The sequence below is a fragment of the Hoplias malabaricus genome, chromosome 1 (genome assembly GCF_029633855.1).
Source record: "Hoplias malabaricus isolate fHopMal1 chromosome 1, fHopMal1.hap1, whole genome shotgun sequence".
Lineage (NCBI taxonomy): Eukaryota > Metazoa > Chordata > Actinopteri > Characiformes > Erythrinidae > Hoplias > Hoplias malabaricus.
This window is the reverse complement of record NC_089800.1, coordinates 5,757,319-5,774,947: the sequence shown is the minus strand read 5'-3', so window position 1 is coordinate 5,774,947 and position 17,629 is coordinate 5,757,319. Positions and strand designations below refer to the sequence as shown.

Genomic DNA, 17,629 nt, shown 5'->3' with positions numbered 1-17,629 from the left:
ACACAAGGCGGGCTGCCGTTTCAATAGTCATATAACCAGAGGGCGGCGCTGTTGTGATTGTATTTTTGTAAGTTATGAATATTCAACCATTAGAAAAAGACACACGAGGGACATATTACCTTATAAAGCTCTGAAAACAAATTGCAATGAACAGTAAAAAAAAAAAGAATGTAGGAAAGAAGGAAGAGAAAAAAAGAGCTAATGTAATTATTTATCAATTAAGAGCTCAATTAAAAATGATTTAACTGTCTGCCTTGTTTCTATTATTTTTAGAGACACTGAAAACTGGAAAAAAAACAACAAAAAAAAAACAAAGAAACCATATAAACAATAACCACTGATACAGCATTGTATTGTTGAACTATTTATTTTAAAAAATATTAATTAAACAAGAATATGAATGCAACAGTAACCGTTTTCTTCCATAGCACTATGAGTATAAGGAAGTCTAAAAGAAACTACACAAGTCCTTGGGGTTTGTCTTCTAGCTGCAGGAATAAGATATCACAAAGGAATCTTTTAGAATCAAGTCTACATATTTACAACTAAACATTAAGCACAGTGTGAAAGCAGTTACTCGGCCCAGAATAATGCTACTGAATGTATAATAGTAACATTAACATGCTTTGATTATTCCAATGTGTAATAAAAGAGGATAAGAGGATATTAAGAGAATAAAGGGAAATGTTGTCAGCTCTGGATATATGTTGTCAGCTGGGATCCTCAGTGTTTTTAACACTCAGGACTGGAAAGGTCTTCCTCCACGAGGGGCTTGTGGATTTCCGGATCCTGTAAAAAATAAACCAAAACACACCTCATGTTTGAAAGGATTTACATCTAAGAACAGATCACAACTTCCACACTGAGCTCTCTGTGCCTTTCTAATGACACTGACTACAATGACTTTTAGATAATTTCACCCAATGTTTGTTCAGAACATAGAAAAAATGTAGACTTTGAGCTTGTGGTTACCAATGTTTTGATACAATGTCAGAAACCACATACACACGTCTGTTAGTGAGTGGGGCGGCACGGTGGCACAGTCACACAGCTCTAGGGACCTGGAGGTTGTAGGTTCAATTCCTGCTCAGGTGACTGTCTGTGAGGAGTTTGGTGTGTTCTCCCTGTGTCTGTGTAGTTTGTGAGTGTGTGTTGCCCTGTGAAGGACTGGCGCCCCCTCCATGATGTATTCCTGCTTTGTGCCCAATGATTCCAGGTAGGCCCTGGCCCACCGTCACCCTGAACTGGATAAGTGGTTACTTATGTTATTAAGTGCTTAACACCTGGATAGAGTTTAAAGCAGTGTGTGAATTCTGTAATTTAAGGCATGGAGTTTATTTGATGATTATTGAGTGGATAAGATTTGTCTGCTTCTGCTTTGTATTAAATGAAGCTTGACTAATTTAGAATTCAAATCTGTGTGTAAAGTGTCTGACAAATTTGACTCTGGCTTTTAATTTAGCACCAGCACTTACTGAGATACATGTATTACACATTGATTATATATTACCACATCTATATTTTCATATCCGGGTGACTGTGAGGAGTGTGGTGTGTTCTCCCTGTGTCTGCGTGGGTTTCCTCCGGGTGACTGTCTGTGAGGAGTGTGGTGTGTTCTCCCTGTGTCTGCGTGGGTTTCCTCCGGGTGACTGTCTGTGAGGAGTGTGGTGTGTTCTCCCTGTGTCTGCATGGGTTTCCTCCAGGTGAATGTCTGTGAGGAGTGTGGTGTGTTCTCTCTGTGTCTGCATGGGTGTCCTTTAACCTTGTAGCTCTAATGCAAAACTAAGGAAGGGAAACTCACACTAAAAGTTTGACCCTGTGGCTGATTAAATATATTTGGATTAACAGTGATTTTCTGTCAAATCATAGACGTTTATACCATTTTATCTCCTTTCTTCTTGCACAGAGCCTTCAGACTCAAAACACATGAGCTGATGGTGAGGCAGAGAAGGATTACACCCAAGAAGATCATCATGATGTCCATTCCTCGTCTCAGCACCTAATTGGAGAAGACCAGTTTTTTAGGCAATGCAGTTTTGGTGTGAGTACAAATTGTCATCTTGCTACAATAATTACAGGACTAATTACATATTTATAATCATCATTAGCCGGAGAGTTATTGGCTATATGGGAGATTGGGATAAAAATATCTGGGTTATAAAAACTGAAGCATCTTTAAAGTAAAGTAAAGACAAAATGATTTTGTAGTGTAGTGTCTAAATAAAATACCTTCTGTCTGTACATGATGTCCTCACAGTTCTCCATCATTTTCATCTTCAGATCTGAAGGGCCATAACGATATTGGTCATTAATCCAACTACAGCCGTAAAAATAATAATACATAAAATTAAAATCTATTGCATAGAGAACAACAGCAGTAATGGACAGCGCAGCACTGGCAAGATTCAACAGGAGCATCATGGTGACCTGTGAAAGAGATATACACAGACTTATATAAACAGGATGGAGGTTATGCACATTATATAATTACATCTCTTTAAATACGTACTGACCAAATGGTGAATAGCAATGAATGCAGCATGAAGCTGTATGAATACTTCGGCTTTAATATTAAACATTTAACATTAACATTTAAAACATCCTTTAAAAGAAAAGCAGGGCTCACCAGGCATTGGCTGAAAAACCTTTTCGCGACGACGCAAATGATGCCAATTGCAATAAACTTGTAAATAAAGAGAAAGAGAAATCGGTCATTCATCAGGTTTAGAAATGTATTCTAATGCAGTCTGTTAGAAAAAAATAAGATTGTATGACTTATAACTTATGAATATTACATAGGGAACATGAATGTCTGAAATCTGATAGGAACAGGATTGTCCAGAACCACATAATTCTATAGATATATAGATAGATATATAAATGTAGTGTCATTAGGAATAAAATAACCAAGAACTTGTTCTGATTGGGTTAAAGTAATAAAATATGGTAATTTTATACAAAATATTTGGACCAAACTGGACTAACATGAATATAATACAAATATTATAGATGTAGAGGGTGGGCCATTTATATGGATACACCTTAATAAGCACACCATTGTTTTTCTTGTGAAATTCCATTTTAGACCCAACTTTTGTTTTTTTCAATGGGAAGAGGATCATGTGACACATCAAACTTATTGGGCCGACTTCAAAATGGCCGCCACGTTGTAAAGTGTTCCATATAAATGGCCCACCCTGTATATGATGTTATAAATGCACTAAAGGGCATTTTAAATTTCAGATTAATGTTTGAAGCAGTTCACTCTTACCACTCCCCCGAGCCAAAAGCCACAACTATAAAGCACACCATATATGTAGATGATAGTGTAGACAGCCCCGACGGCCAGGTTCATCAACCCATAGAAAATCTGTGCAGTCTACGTGGAGAAAAATGTCAATATGTTAAAAAAAATTTTAATATTATGATTATATAATTATTATAATTAATATTTGGCAAATATAATCTGTATGAAGAATTTCTTTGGGTGAAGGTATCTATATACACTCTATCACAATTTCACTTATAGACACCCACATGCACAATGCACAATAAAAACCATAGATTTTAAACATTGAGGATGTGTACAGAAAAATATACATACTGTGCAAGTCGTGATGTACATCATGTGAATAAAGGTGTGTGTGTCTGATTGATTTATTTGGACAATTAACGTGAACACATGTAGAGAGTGTAGAATGATATCTACAACAATAAACACAATTTTCCAGACAGCTAACATTTCACTCACTCAGTCAATCAGTGCTGTCTCTGTGGTTGTAATATCAATTTCCAAGTGTCAGCTGTGTTCCAGCAACTAGAACCTTTTTGTCTATCATCAAACTTTGTATTTAATCAAACTGTGATATTATGGCAATTGGACTGATATTAGTTGTTGATTACACCTTTGGAGGTTTAACACTTAATTTTTGGGTCAAAATGATCCCAAAAACAGAAAAACATACACAAACCCTTAGGAGCAATGCTGACAGACGCTGGGGAACTGCATCTTATGGTATTTACGGGACAGTCATTCAAAGAGTCTTACAGTCTTAATGATATTAGGGATGTAGGGGGCTGTCTAATTCAGCCCCTGTTCCTTGGGCCCTTTATTTGCTTGTTTGTTTTTACTCCCTGTCCATGTGCTTTTGTTCTGCTTTGTCGCTTCCACCCCTCTGTACTAATCCCACCCCACACCTGTACATTGTCCGTTGCTTGGTGACTGAAAATTCACAGGTGTGTGGAGTTAGTGTCCTCATGTATTTAAACCTCTGTCTTTGTTCCTGATCTGGTGAGTCGTTGAAAGTGTTTGGTTTACGTTCTGATTTCTCGCTTATAATATGTTCTTAGTCTAGGTTTTTCTTTTCTACTTTAGGGTTACATTTAGATTCCTGTCCTTGTTTTCCCAGTGTTTAGTCTTTATTTTGTAATAAACCATCTTAGCATTTGCTCCATGCTTCAGTGCCTTGGTGTGCACCATGACAGGGGTGTTGGAGTCCTGCTATATAGAGTTTTATTTTAACCTCCCTGGGATGAATTACCCAGTGACAGCAAGAAAAGTCCCTTGTGTGGAATAAATGTTGAGTCCTACCCCCAGAGCTGTGTAAATGTTGCCCAGCTTCTGCTTCAATGTCTGAGACACAGAACAAAACGAGCCGCAGCACAAGGTCCCGAGAATCTGGCAAATCAGTGGGCACTTGCTTTTGGGGTCAGAGGTCACGGTGAGCACAGTCACCCCCTCAGATTTAGCAACCGTCACTGACATCCTAAAGAAGAGCAAGCACAATAGTACAGCACACTGTAAAAAGGTGATTAGCATTTTCTGCTCTTCAAATAAATGTGTTAACTATTCTTCAACTAAATCTTTAACTTTCAGAGGTTGCTTGTGTTATTGTTAATGGTAAAGTCTGAGTCAGAGTGTGTGAGGGTGGGGGGTTATCGCACATATAGCTCTCAGTTAACGCTGGTTTACACAGAGACCAGTATTTTAAACAGGTATCTTTACAGCATTTCCTTTAGACAACGTGGTGTACACTAACGCTAGCTTAGCATGTTAAAACATGCACAGCTGGAATAACTGGTAGAAACAGCTGTTTCAGGAAACACTTATCCTTGAACACAAACAGGGTTCCCTACTGAACAGAGAATTGTTTTATTACAGTGTTGTGGGGTTTTTTCAAACAGTTCACACTTCAGCAACACCATTGGTTTACTGGTGATTTTCAGTCAACTAATCATCCATTATTATACTCGTTAATTTTTCTGCTCCCTAAATCCATTAAACCCAATTCATAAATAAAGGTTCATAACATTTCACATTGTTCGAAACCAAAATGTTTTTAAATAAAGGCACTAAATAAACAAATGATGTATGTGTTGAGTTGTATATACAGCTCTGTATTTTCAAATTAAAAGTCGGAAATATGAACAATAAAGGCTTTTTAAAAGCTCACTCTGACAACAAGAACACGTTTATTGGTGCAAAAATGCAGGTTTTTATTGCTTTTCATGTTTTTTTTTTAATGTATCAAACAGAAAGACCTATCCCAGTAAACAATTAGCCGTTGATTCAACGTTGAAATAACGTAATGACTGCCGTCTAATCAACGTTCTCTTAAGCTTGAAAATGAAAGTTGAAAAGACGTCCAAACACAGACATTGAAAAGACGACTATTAGACGTATTTTGGACGTCCATTGACGTTATTAATTGGTCCCGAAATAAACTACTTGTATAAAACGCGTTTTGGACGTCTACTGACGTTATCGATTTGTCACCCCTTAACTTAGTAAGATGGATTTTGGACATCCATTGACGTTTTAAATATGTCCTTGACGGACAGACTACTTTTTAACTTTATTTTGAACGTCCAGGGATGTTCCTTGTTTACTGGGATAGCAATTAAAAAGGTTTTGTTATGGGCTTTACAACAAATATCACTTCTTTCTTGCTTGTATATAACACATCAATCATAAAAACCGAAATGGCCCCGTCCTCATCTGTCCCAACTTTTTCATATATTTACATTTTTATTTATTACTAATAATGAAGATTTGCTCACCACTCACCTTATTCTGTGACCAGTTTATGTCTCGATGGCTGCTTCTAGTGATGTGTCGGTCGCGAACGAACCGGTTCAAAGAGCCGGCTCTTGTAAGTGAACGATGAGAGCCGGTTCACGTCTAAGACCGAGCCATTTTTTTCTAAGGCTTGTCATTCAACCAATCAGAGAACAACAAGCAAAAGAAGACCCACTGAGCTTGTGGCATTCAAAGGCCTCAGTTTACCCACGGCTAGTCAAGGTGATGGCAGGGTGACTGTGTATTGTAGCGACATCAGTACCCTCTGAAAGGATCTTTTCAAAAACTGGGCAGATATTAACAGAGAGAAGAAACCGGATCAACCCCTCCGAGCTGAGACACTTGGTTTTCCTGAATGCCAATCTGCCTTCCAAAAAATAGTTGAAGAAAATGTTAAATCAGTTAAATGTTTGTTGACAGTTGTGGTTGTTTTAATCACTACCGTTGAATGCTGCTGTTTTGCACTTTGTTGAGTATTTGTTTATTTTATTACCCAGAAATGGATGATTATTTAGTTTAATAAGCTATTTTGTAATACCTACCTTTTGGGTTCCATTGGCTATATTTCAGAGTTTACAAGTGATTTTTTTGTTTAAATAAAAATCCAGTTATTTATACAACTGAATGTGTGAGTGCAATTAGTGAGTTATTACAAGACAGCCATAAAAACAATTGGCCACTGCAACACTATTTATTATTTTTAATATTGAACAATAATATTTTGTCCATATAGTCATGTAAAATGTAGGTAATATTATCCGGTACCAGTGAAAATAAGTGATAAAACAAAGAGCCATTTAGGAGCCGAAAGAGCCGGCTCTTTATGAAGAGCCGAGCCAAAAGAGCCGGCTCCCCAAAAAGAGCCGAAATTCCCATCACTAGCTGCTTCCTTATAACCTCGCGTTTCGAAATTCAGTTCTCCAGTTACACTTCCGTTTTTTTTGTTAACACACAACAGCCCATAATTTTGCTGATTGCTTACTACCACAAGGGGCGCTGTGGCATTAAAATTAATACAGCCTTATAACCACAAGAGGGTGCTTTACAGATAAATGTCAGAGAAACCACAAAAGCTTAGTAGAAGCAGACAGTAATGCAGGTTGTAGTTGGACTTGCAGTTTATTTTTACTTCAGTAAATAGAATCATATTAAGCATATGAAGAACATTTTAAGGATTAAAATGTTACTTTAAACTTAACCAAATAAATCATATGATACCAAATGTTCTCAGACTTACCAACCATTACTGAGAGCTCCCCTGATAGCAAGGAGACAACGGACCACGACTGGTCCACAGAGGGCAAATTTGGAGGTCCACTGGTGTTTTGCACTGTGTTTTCTTGGCGGACCACCAGTGATTAAAGAGATATTTTAGACAAAAGGCCACATTGTAGCACTTTTCCATTCACAAGTTCTTTTGTTATTCTTTATTAATTAGATCAGTAAATCATTTTAATCCAGCACAGTGTCAACATTTTCAGCATTTAATCATTTTATATCAGGCTTATACTCATTATTATATCTCTGATAGTTGTTGGTAATATTTGTATTAGTTTGTTTTCCAGAATAAAAGTCTCTGTGAATGTAAAATCTGTCAAAGAAGGTCCAAGACGATTGAACAGTTAGAGGCCTGTATTAGACATGAATGGGAATGGCATTCCTATTTCTAAACTGGTCTCCTCTGTCCCCAGACGACTGTTGAGTGTTGTAAGAAGAAGGAGGGATGCAACACAGTGGTAAAAAATGGCCTTGTCCCATTCAGTTTTTATTCACAATTTGTTTAGTGTCCCATCTTTTTTGGAATCCGGTTTGTAAGTTTTTCTGTCACAATGCGGTTCTGAGTAGAGCCACCGCAGCATGAGATTCACCAGAGATTGTTATTTTCTTAACACCTCTTTAACTAGTCTTTACTAAACATATCCTAAAAGTTGTATCATATTAAACAAATGAAGAGTAGTACACAGTACAGCAAAACATACTGGGAAGCAAGTTAAAAGTAATGCTTTGGCACCGATAATAAACCATTTAACGTTTACTCTAATCTATCGTTACAAACTCATTCTTTAAATGCAAATTACAACTCACCAGAAACGGACTGTGAAACATGGGGCCGACTGCTATAAACTTAACTGCGCATAAAATAGAGAAATTAGATTAAGATCTAATAATGCAGCATCATCACTCAAAAACTAAATTAAGGACATGTTTTGTGTCATGCCCTTGTCCTGTGTCTGTTTTCCCTGCTATGTGCTCACTCAGCACATGGCTCTGTTTGTTATTGTGCATGTTTCTGCCCTTGTCCCGCCTTTGTTCCTCCTCCTCGTCAGTGTTATTTGTAATCCTGCCCCTTCGTTATCTGTTCCAGGTGTCCCTTGTCTGAGTTGTGTATTTAAGTTCCTTTGTGTCACTTCCTGTTTGTTGGTCATTCCACCTTCATTTTGTGCTCTCTGATCTGTTTCTCATGCCCACCAAGTCAGTCTTTGTATCTCTCTTGTCTCATGTCTGTTTGTGTCTTTTCTCTGTTTAGCCCTGTGTCCAAGTTTACTCTGTTTATTTCTGTGTTTAAGTTTAGTCTGCTTTAGCTTTCTGTCTAGGTTGTCTGTTTAGTTCTCCTTGTCCAGGTATCTGTTTAGTTTCAGTCTGTTTCTAGTTCTGTCTGTTTAGTTATCTCAGTCCAGGTTTGTCTGTATCTCAGTTTAGTTCACTCCATGTATTGTCCTTCTGTCCAAGTCTTTCTCTGTTTAAGTATTCTGTCTGTTATGCTAGTCTCTTTCTACTTGGTTATCTTGTGTTCCAATAAAGTCACTGGGTTTTATCAAGTGCACCCGGCACCGTCAGTCTTGACATTTTGGGTGATTTAATAAGGGATTAAATTTTGCCATGGATCATCAAACAGAACACATTTGAAGGTGTTGATTATTTGTAAATTTCATTTTTTTAATTGTATTGTAAAAATTCTCAAATGCAGCAGTCCAAAAGATTAGGATTAACTATGTGATAAAAGTTCATTATCAGGTTGACTGTGTCCTCACTATCTATAATTAATTATAACGTAAATAATGTAACAGAATGTATTCAGAAGTGATGAAACAGTTCATGGATATACACTTAAAGACACTTATTAAAATATATATTAAACTGCTAAAATACATTTTCAAAATTGTATTCACAATTCTTTTATTCATTCGATTTGATCAATGATGAAATAGCTTATCACAACTGCCATACAATGTCAGCTCTGTCGGTTAAGTCCACTCTGTAGTTACACCAAACCTTCTCGTTAATCAGTCCACACATAATCGGTAGGATCTATGGGAAAATATACATAAATTACTACATAGACACAGCTCCCTACTTTTATATAGTTATGTCACTATCAAAATAAATAGAACTAAAACTTAAATATTGGACATCATACAACTCACAACTCATTATCTGGCAATAAGAATCTATTTTTAAACAAGTACAAAATGTATGACTTTTCAATGATTAATCGCAGTAATTATAAATATTGTCATTGCCCAGCCTTTTTGCTTTCTGTAAATAAACTTCCATTAGCCTCATAGGTCTAGTGCAAATTGGTCGGTGCATTTAAAAACTGCTAATGGACAAAAGTGTCACATTGTTAACATGTGTATATGATAGCTGAAGAAAGACTCTTATTTTGAAAGACCATAGTCTCTGAAACAAAACAGATGATTTTTTATATTTATAACTTAAAGTAGATAAAACAAAGCACCTCATAGTCCAGGTATGTAACTAACTTCCTGTAGGTGCTGTTGCTTCTTCAGAGTTGTGCTTTGCCTCAGTGACGCTGTGTGTTATCGATATCTAAGTCTCACTGTGGAGGATACACAATAAAGAAAAAAAGCAGGAATAAAGGTGATATCCGTAGTGCAGGGTACCTGTAGTGTCCTACCCCCAGAGCCGTGTTCATTTTGCCCAGCTGCTGCTTCAGGCTCTGAGAGACGGAGCAGACCGGACTGCAGCGTAAGGCCCTGAGAAGCTGGAAAATCAGTGGCCAATTGCTTTTGGGTTCAGAGGTCATGGTGAACACTGTCTGTTCTATAGATCCAAAAACAATTCTGTTTACTATCAAAACAACCAAAATCCTGAATTTTTCTTAATATGCAATATGAAATATACAACCAGAAATATGGGATAAATTAAGGGGGAAAAATTATTTAGGGAATATTTTGTCACACAACACTCTGCATGTATCTATGCACTATTTCCATCCATCCTTTATCTGTAACCGCTTATCCAAATTAGGGTCGCGGGGGGTCCAGAGCCTACCTGGAATCACTGGGCGCAAGGCAGGAACACACCCTGGAGGGAACGCCAGTCCTTCACAGGGCAACACACACATTCACTCACACCTACGGACACTTTCGAGTCGCCAATCCACCTGCAACGTGTGTTTTTGGACTGTGGGAGGAAACCGGAGCACCCAGAGGAAACCCACGCGGACACAGGGAGAACACACCAACTCCTCACAGACAGTCACCCGGAGCGGGAATCGAACCCACAACCTCCAGGCCCCTGGAGCTGTGTGACTGCGACACTACCTGCTGCGCCACCGTGCCGCCCTATGCACTATTTGTTGATTTTAAATGATAGAAGGTTTCACAAGGTTTTCCACTTCATTTTCTCTAATAGTTTCTGTCAACTTAAATTGACCTGGCTGCTTTCCCACAAAAGAGGATTAATTCCTGTCAACGAAGCGCTTTTTCCCCTTAACTATCTACAGCCCATAAACGACAGCCTTTTATACAGCGTTACAACCACAAGATGGCGCCGCAGTATAAGGAATTATTGCAGCTTTCCCGACACAAAGCGGGCTGAGGTTTCAATAGTTGTATAACCACAGGGCGGCGCTGTTGTGATTGTATTTCTGTAAGTTATGAATATTCAACCATTAGAAAAAGACACACGAGGGACATATGACCTTATAAAGCTCTGAAAACAAATTGCAATGAACAGTAAAAAAAAAGAATGTAGGAAAGAAGGAAGAGAAAAAAGGAGCTAATGTAATTATTTATCAATTAAGAGCTCAATTAAAAATGATTTAAGGGGCTGCCTTGTTTCTATTATTTTTAGAGACACTGAAAACTAAAAAAAAGAAACCATATAAACAATAACCACTGATACAGCATTGTATTGCTGAACTATTTATTGTAAAAAATATTAATTCAACAAGAATATGAATGCAACAGTAACCGTTTTCTTCCATAGCACTATGAGTATAAGGAAGTCTAAAAGAAACTACACAAGTCCTTGGGGTTTGTCTTCTAGCTGCAGGAATAAAATATCACAAAGGAATCTTTTAGAATCAAGTCTACATGTTTACAACTAAACATAAAGCACAGTGTGAAAGCAGTTACTCGGCCCAGAATAATGCTACTGAATGTATAATAGTAACATTAACATGTTTTGATTATTCCAATGTGTAATAAAAAAAAGGATAAGAGGATATTAAGAGAGTAAAGGGAAATGTTAAACAGAACTCTGGATATATGTTGTCAGCTGGGATCCTCAGTGTTTCTCACACTCAGGACTGGAAAGGTCTTCCTCCACGAGGGGCTTGTGGATTTCTGGATCCTGTAAAAAATAAACCAAAACACACCTCATGTTTGAACGGATTTACTTCTAAGAACAGATCACAACTTCCACACTGAGCTCTCTGTGCCTTTGCTAATGACACTGACTACAATAACCTTTAGACAATTTCACCCAATGTTTGTTCAGAACATAGTAAGTGGGGCGGCACGGTGGCGCAGCAGGTTAGTGTCGCAGTCACACAGCTCCAGGGACCTGGAGGTTGTAGGTTCAATTCCTGCTCGGGTGACTGTCTGTGAGGAGTTTGGTGTGTTCTCCCTGTGTCTGTGTAGTTTGTGAGTGTGTGTTGCCCTGTGAAGGACTGGCGCCCCCTCCAGGGTGTATTCCCGCCTTGTGCCCAATGATTCCAGGTAGGCCCTGGCCCCACCATGACCCTGAACTGGATAAGCGGTTACAGATAATGAATGAATGAATGTTAGTTAGTGCTTAACCCCTGGATAGAGTTTAAAGCAGTGTGTGAATTCTGTAATTTAAGGCATGGAGTTTATTTGATGAATATTGAGTGGATAAGATTTGTCTGCTTCTGCTTTGTATTAAATGAAGCTTGACTAATTTAGAATTCCAATCTGTGTGTAAAGTGTCTGACAAATTTGACTCTGGCTTTTAATTTAGCACCAGCACTTACTGAGATACATGTATTACACATTGATTATATATTACCACATCTATATTTTCATATCCGGGTGACTGTGAGGAGTGTGGTGTGTTCTCCCTGTGTCTGCATGGGTGTCCTTTAACCTTGTAGCTCCAATGCAAAACTAAGGAAGGGAAACTCACACTAAAAGTTTGACCCTGTGGCTGATTAAATATATTTGGATTAACAGTGATTTTCTGTCAAATCATAGACGTTTATACCATTTTATCTCCTTTCTTCTTGCACAGAGCCTTCAGACTCAAAACACATGAGCTGATGGTGAGGCAGAGAAGGATTACACCCAAGAAGATCATCATGATGTCCATTCCTCGTCTCAGCACCTAATTGGAGAAGACCAGTTTTTTAGGCAATGCAGTTTTGGTGTGAGTACAAATTGTCATCTTGCTACAATAATTACAGGACTAATTACATATTTATAATCATCATTAGCCGGAGAGTTATTGGCTATATGGGAGATTGGGATAAAAATATCTGGATTATAAAAACTGAAGCATCTTTAAAGTAAAGTAAAGACAAAATGATTTTGTAGTGTAGTGTCTAAATAAAATACCTTCTGTCTGTACATGATGTCCTCACAGTTCTCCATCATTTTCATCTTCAGATCTGAAGGGCCATAACGATATTGGTCATTAATCCAACTACAGCCGTAAAAATAATAATACATAAAATTAAAATCTATTGCATAGAGAACAACAGCAGTAATGGACAGCGCAGCACTGGCAAGATTCAACAGGAGCATCATGGTGACCTGTGAAAGAGATATACACAGACTTATATAAACAGGATGGAGTTTATGCACATTATATAATTACATGTCTTTAAATACGTACTGACCAAATGGTGAATAGCAATGAATGCAGCATGAAGCTGTATGAATACTTCGGCTTTAATATTAAACATTTAACATTAACATTTAAAACATCCTTTAAAAGAAAAGAAGGGCTCACCAGGCATTGGCTGAAAAACCTTTTCGCGACGACGCAAATGATGCCAATTGCAATAAACTTGTAAATAAAGAGAAAGAGAAATCGGTCATTCATCAGGTTTAGAAATGTATTCTAATGCAGTCTGTTAGAAAAAAATAAGATTGTATGACTTATAACTTATGAATATTACATAGGGAACATGAATGTCTGAAATCTGATAGGAACAGGATTGTCCAGAACCACATAATTCTATAGATATATAGATAGATATATAAATGTAGTGTCATTAGGAATAAAATAACCAAGAACTTGTTCTGATTGGGTTAAAGTAATAAAATATGGTAATTTTATACAAAATATTTGGACCAAAGTGGACTAACATGAATATAATACAAATATTATAGATGTAGAGGGTGGGCCATTTATATGGATACACCTTAATAAGCACACCATGGTTTTTCTTGTGAAATTCCATTTTAGACCCAAATTTTGTTTTTTTCAATGGGAAGAGGGTCATGTGACACATCAAACTTATTGGGCCGACTTCAAAATGGCCGCCACGTTGTAAAGTGTTCCATATAAATGGCCCACCCTGTATATGATGTTATAAATGCACTAAAGGACATTTTAAATTTCAGATTAATGTTTGAAGCAGTTCACTCTTACCACTCCCCCGAGCCAAAAGCCACAACTATAAAGCACACCATATATGTAGATGATAGTGTAGACAGCCCCGACGGCCAGGTTCATCAACCCATAGAAAATCTGTGCAGTCTACGTGGAAAAAAATGTCAATATGTTAAAATTTTTTTAATATTATGATTATATAATTATTATAATTAATATTTGGCAAATATAATCTGTATGAAGAATTTCTTTGGGTGAAGGTATCTATATACACTCTATCACAATTTCACTTATAGACACCCACATGCACAATGCACAATAAAAACCATAGATTTTAAACATTGAGGATGTGTACAGAAAAATATACATACTGTGCAAGTCGTGATGTACATCATGTGAATAAAGGTGTGTGTGTCTGAGTGTGATGTGTTTGATTGATTTATTTGGACAATTAACGTGAACACATGTAGAAAGTGTAGAATGATATCTACAACAATAAACACAATTTTCCAGACAGCTAACATTTCACTCACTCAGCCAATCAGTGCTGTCTCTGTGGTTGTAATATCAATATCCAAGTGTCAGCTGTGTTCCAGCAACTAGAACCTTTTTGTCTATCATCAAACTTTGTATTTAATCAAACTGTGATATTATGGCAATTGGACTGATATTAGTTGTTGATTACACCTTTGGAGGTTTAACACTTAATTTTTGGGTCAAAATGATCCCAAAAACAGAAAAACATACACAAACCCTTAGGAGCAATGCTGACAGACGCTGGGGAACTGCATCTTATGGTATTTACGGGACAGTCATTCAAAGAGTCTTACAGTCTTAATGATATTAGGGATGTAGGGGGCTGTCTAATTCAGCCCCTGTTCCTTGGGCCCTTTATTTGCTTGTTTGTTTTTACTCCCTGTCCATGTGCTTTTGTTCTGCTTTGTCGCTTCCACCCCTCTGTACTAATCCCACCCCACACCTGTACATTGTCCGTTGCTTGGTGACTGAAAATTCACAGGTGTGTGGAGTTAGTGTCCTCATGTATTTAAACCTCTGTCTTTGTTCCTGATCTGGTGAGTCGTTGAAAGTGTTTGGTTTACGTTCTGATTTCTCGCTTATAATATGTTCTTAGTCTAGGTTTTTCTTTTCTACTTTAGGGTTACATTTAGATTCCTGTCCTTGTTTTCCCAGTGTTTAGTCTTTATTTTGTAATAAACCATCTTAGCATTTGCTCCATGCTTCAGTGCCTTGGTGTGCACCATGACAGGGGTGTTGGAGTCCTGCTATATAGAGTTTTATTTTAACCTCCCTGGGATGAATTACCCAGTGACAGCAAGAAAAGTCCCTTGTGTGGAATAAATGTTGAGTCCTACCCCCAGAGCTGTGTAAATGTTGCCCAGCTTCTGCTTCAATGTCTGAGACACAGAACAAAACGAGCCGCAGCACAAGGTCCCGAGAATCTGGCAAATCAGTGGGCACTTGCTTTTGGGGTCAGAGGTCACGGTGAGCACAGTCACCCCCTCAGATTTAGCAACCGTCACTGACATCCTAAAGAAGAGCAAGCACAATAGTACAGCACACTGTAAAAAGGTGATTAGCATTTTCTGCTCTTCAAATAAATGTGTTAACTATTCTTCAACTAAATCTTTAACTTTCAGAGGTTGCTTGTGTTATTGTTAATGGTAAAGTCTGAGTCAGAGTGTGTGAGGGTGGGGGGTTATCGCACATATAGCTCTCAGTTAACGCTGGTTTACACAGAGACCAGTATTTTAAACAGGTATCTTTACAGCATTTCCTTTAGACAACGTGGTGTACACTAACGCTAGCTTAGCATGTTAAAACATGCACAGCTGGAATAACTGGTAGAAACAGCTGTTTCAGGAAACACTTATCCTTGAACACAAACAGGGTTCCCTACTGAACAGAGAATTGTTTTATTACAGTGTTGTGGGGTTTTTTCAAACAGTTCACACTTCAGCAACACCATTGGTTTACTGGTGATTTTCAGTCAACTAATCATCCATTATTATACTCGTTAATTTTTCTGCTCCCTAAATCCATTAAACCCAATTCATAAATAAAGGTTCATAACATTTCACATTGTTCGAAACCAAAATGTTTTTAAATAAAGGCACTAAATAAACAAATGATGTATGTGTTGAGTTGTATATACAGCTCTGTATTTTCAAATTAAAAGTCGGAAATATGAACAATAAAGGCTTTTTAAAAGCTCACTCTGACAACAAGAACACGTTTATTGGTGCAAAAATGCAGGTTTTTATTGCTTTTCATGTTTTTTTTTTAATGTATCAAACAGAAAGACCTATCCCAGTAAACAATTAGCCGTTGATTCAACGTTGAAATAACGTAATGACTGCCGTCTAATCAACGTTCTCTTAAGCTTGAAAATGAAAGTTGAAAAGACGTCCAAACACAGACATTGAAAAGACGACTATTAGACGTATTTTGGACGTCCATTGACGTTATTAATTGGTCCCGAAATAAACTACTTGTATAAAACGCGTTTTGGACGTCTACTGACGTTATCGATTTGTCACCCCTTAACTTAGTAAGATGGATTTTGGACATCCATTGACGTTTTAAATATGTCCTTGACGGACAGACTACTTTTTAACTTTATTTTGAACGTCCAGGGATGTTCCTTGTTTACTGGGATAGCAATTAAAAAGGTTTTGTTATGGGCTTTACAACAAATATCACTTCTTTCTTGCTTGTATATAACACATCAATCATAAAAACCGAAATGGCCCCGTCCTCATCTGTCCCAACTTTTTCATATATTTACATTTTTATTTATTACTAATAATGAAGATTTGCTCACCACTCACCTTATTCTGTGACCAGTTTATGTCTCGATGGCTGCTTCTAGTGATGTGTCGGTCGCGAACGAACCGGTTCAAAGAGCCGGCTCTTGTAAGTGAACGATGAGAGCCGGTTCACGTCTAAGACCGAGCCATTTTTTTCTAAGGCTTGTCATTCAACCAATCAGAGAACAACAAGCAAAAGAAGACCCACTGAGCTTGTGGCATTCAAAGGCCTCAGTTTACCCACGGCTAGTCAAGGTGATGGCAGGGTGACTGTGTATTGTAGCGACATCAGTACCCTCTGAAAGGATCTTTTCAAAAACTGGGCAGATATTAACAGAGAGAAGAAACCGGATCAACCCCTCCGAGCTGAGACACTTGGTTTTCCTGAATGCCAATCTGCCTTCCAAAAAATAGTTGAAGAAAATGTTAAATCAGTTAAATGTTTGTTGACAGTTGTGGTTGTTTTAATCACTACCGTTGAATGCTGCTGTTTTGCACTTTGTTGAGTATTTGTTTATTTTATTACCCAGAAATGGATGATTATTTAGTTTAATAAGCTATTTTGTAATACCTACCTTTTGGGTTCCATTGGCTATATTTCAGAGTTTACAAGTGATTTTTTTGTTTAAATAAAAATCCAGTTATTTATACAACTGAATGTGTGAGTGCAATTAGTGAGTTATTACAAGACAGCCATAAAAACAATTGGCCACTGCAACACTATTTATTATTTTTAATATTGAACAATAATATTTTGTCCATATAGTCATGTAAAATGTAGGTAATATTATCCGGTACCAGTGAAAATAAGTGATAAAACAAAGAGCCATTTAGGAGCCGAAAGAGCCGGCTCTTTATGAAGAGCCGAGCCAAAAGAGCCGGCTCCCCAAAAAGA

At 37.5% G+C, this 17,629-nt stretch overlaps 2 protein-coding genes across 2 annotated transcripts; both read right to left on the bottom strand.

Moving 5' to 3' along the window:
• Positions 1–361: 361 nt before the first annotated feature.
• Positions 362–6,397, bottom strand: LOC136710931 (transmembrane protein 176A-like). The gene is made up of 7 exons (XM_066686843.1): positions 6,068–6,397; positions 4,592–4,766; positions 3,272–3,379; positions 2,627–2,683; positions 2,230–2,427; positions 1,880–1,999; positions 362–789 (listed from the first exon to the last, which is right to left on the bottom strand). The coding sequence occupies exons 2-7, from the start codon at positions 4,763–4,765 to the stop codon at positions 733–735; spliced, it is 714 nt and encodes a 237-aa protein (XP_066542940.1). The 5' UTR covers position 4,766; positions 6,068–6,397; the 3' UTR covers positions 362–732.
• A 4,826-nt stretch (positions 6,398–11,223) lies between these two features.
• LOC136707461 (transmembrane protein 176A-like) lies at positions 11,224–17,083 on the bottom strand. Its single transcript, XM_066681557.1, has 7 exons — positions 16,756–17,083; positions 15,280–15,454; positions 13,946–14,053; positions 13,301–13,357; positions 12,904–13,101; positions 12,554–12,673; positions 11,224–11,680 (listed from the first exon to the last, which is right to left on the bottom strand). Exons 2-7 carry the CDS (start codon positions 15,451–15,453, stop codon positions 11,615–11,617), a joined length of 723 nt encoding a protein of 240 aa, XP_066537654.1. The 5' UTR covers position 15,454; positions 16,756–17,083; the 3' UTR covers positions 11,224–11,614.
• Between the last annotated feature and the right edge of the window lie 546 nt (positions 17,084–17,629).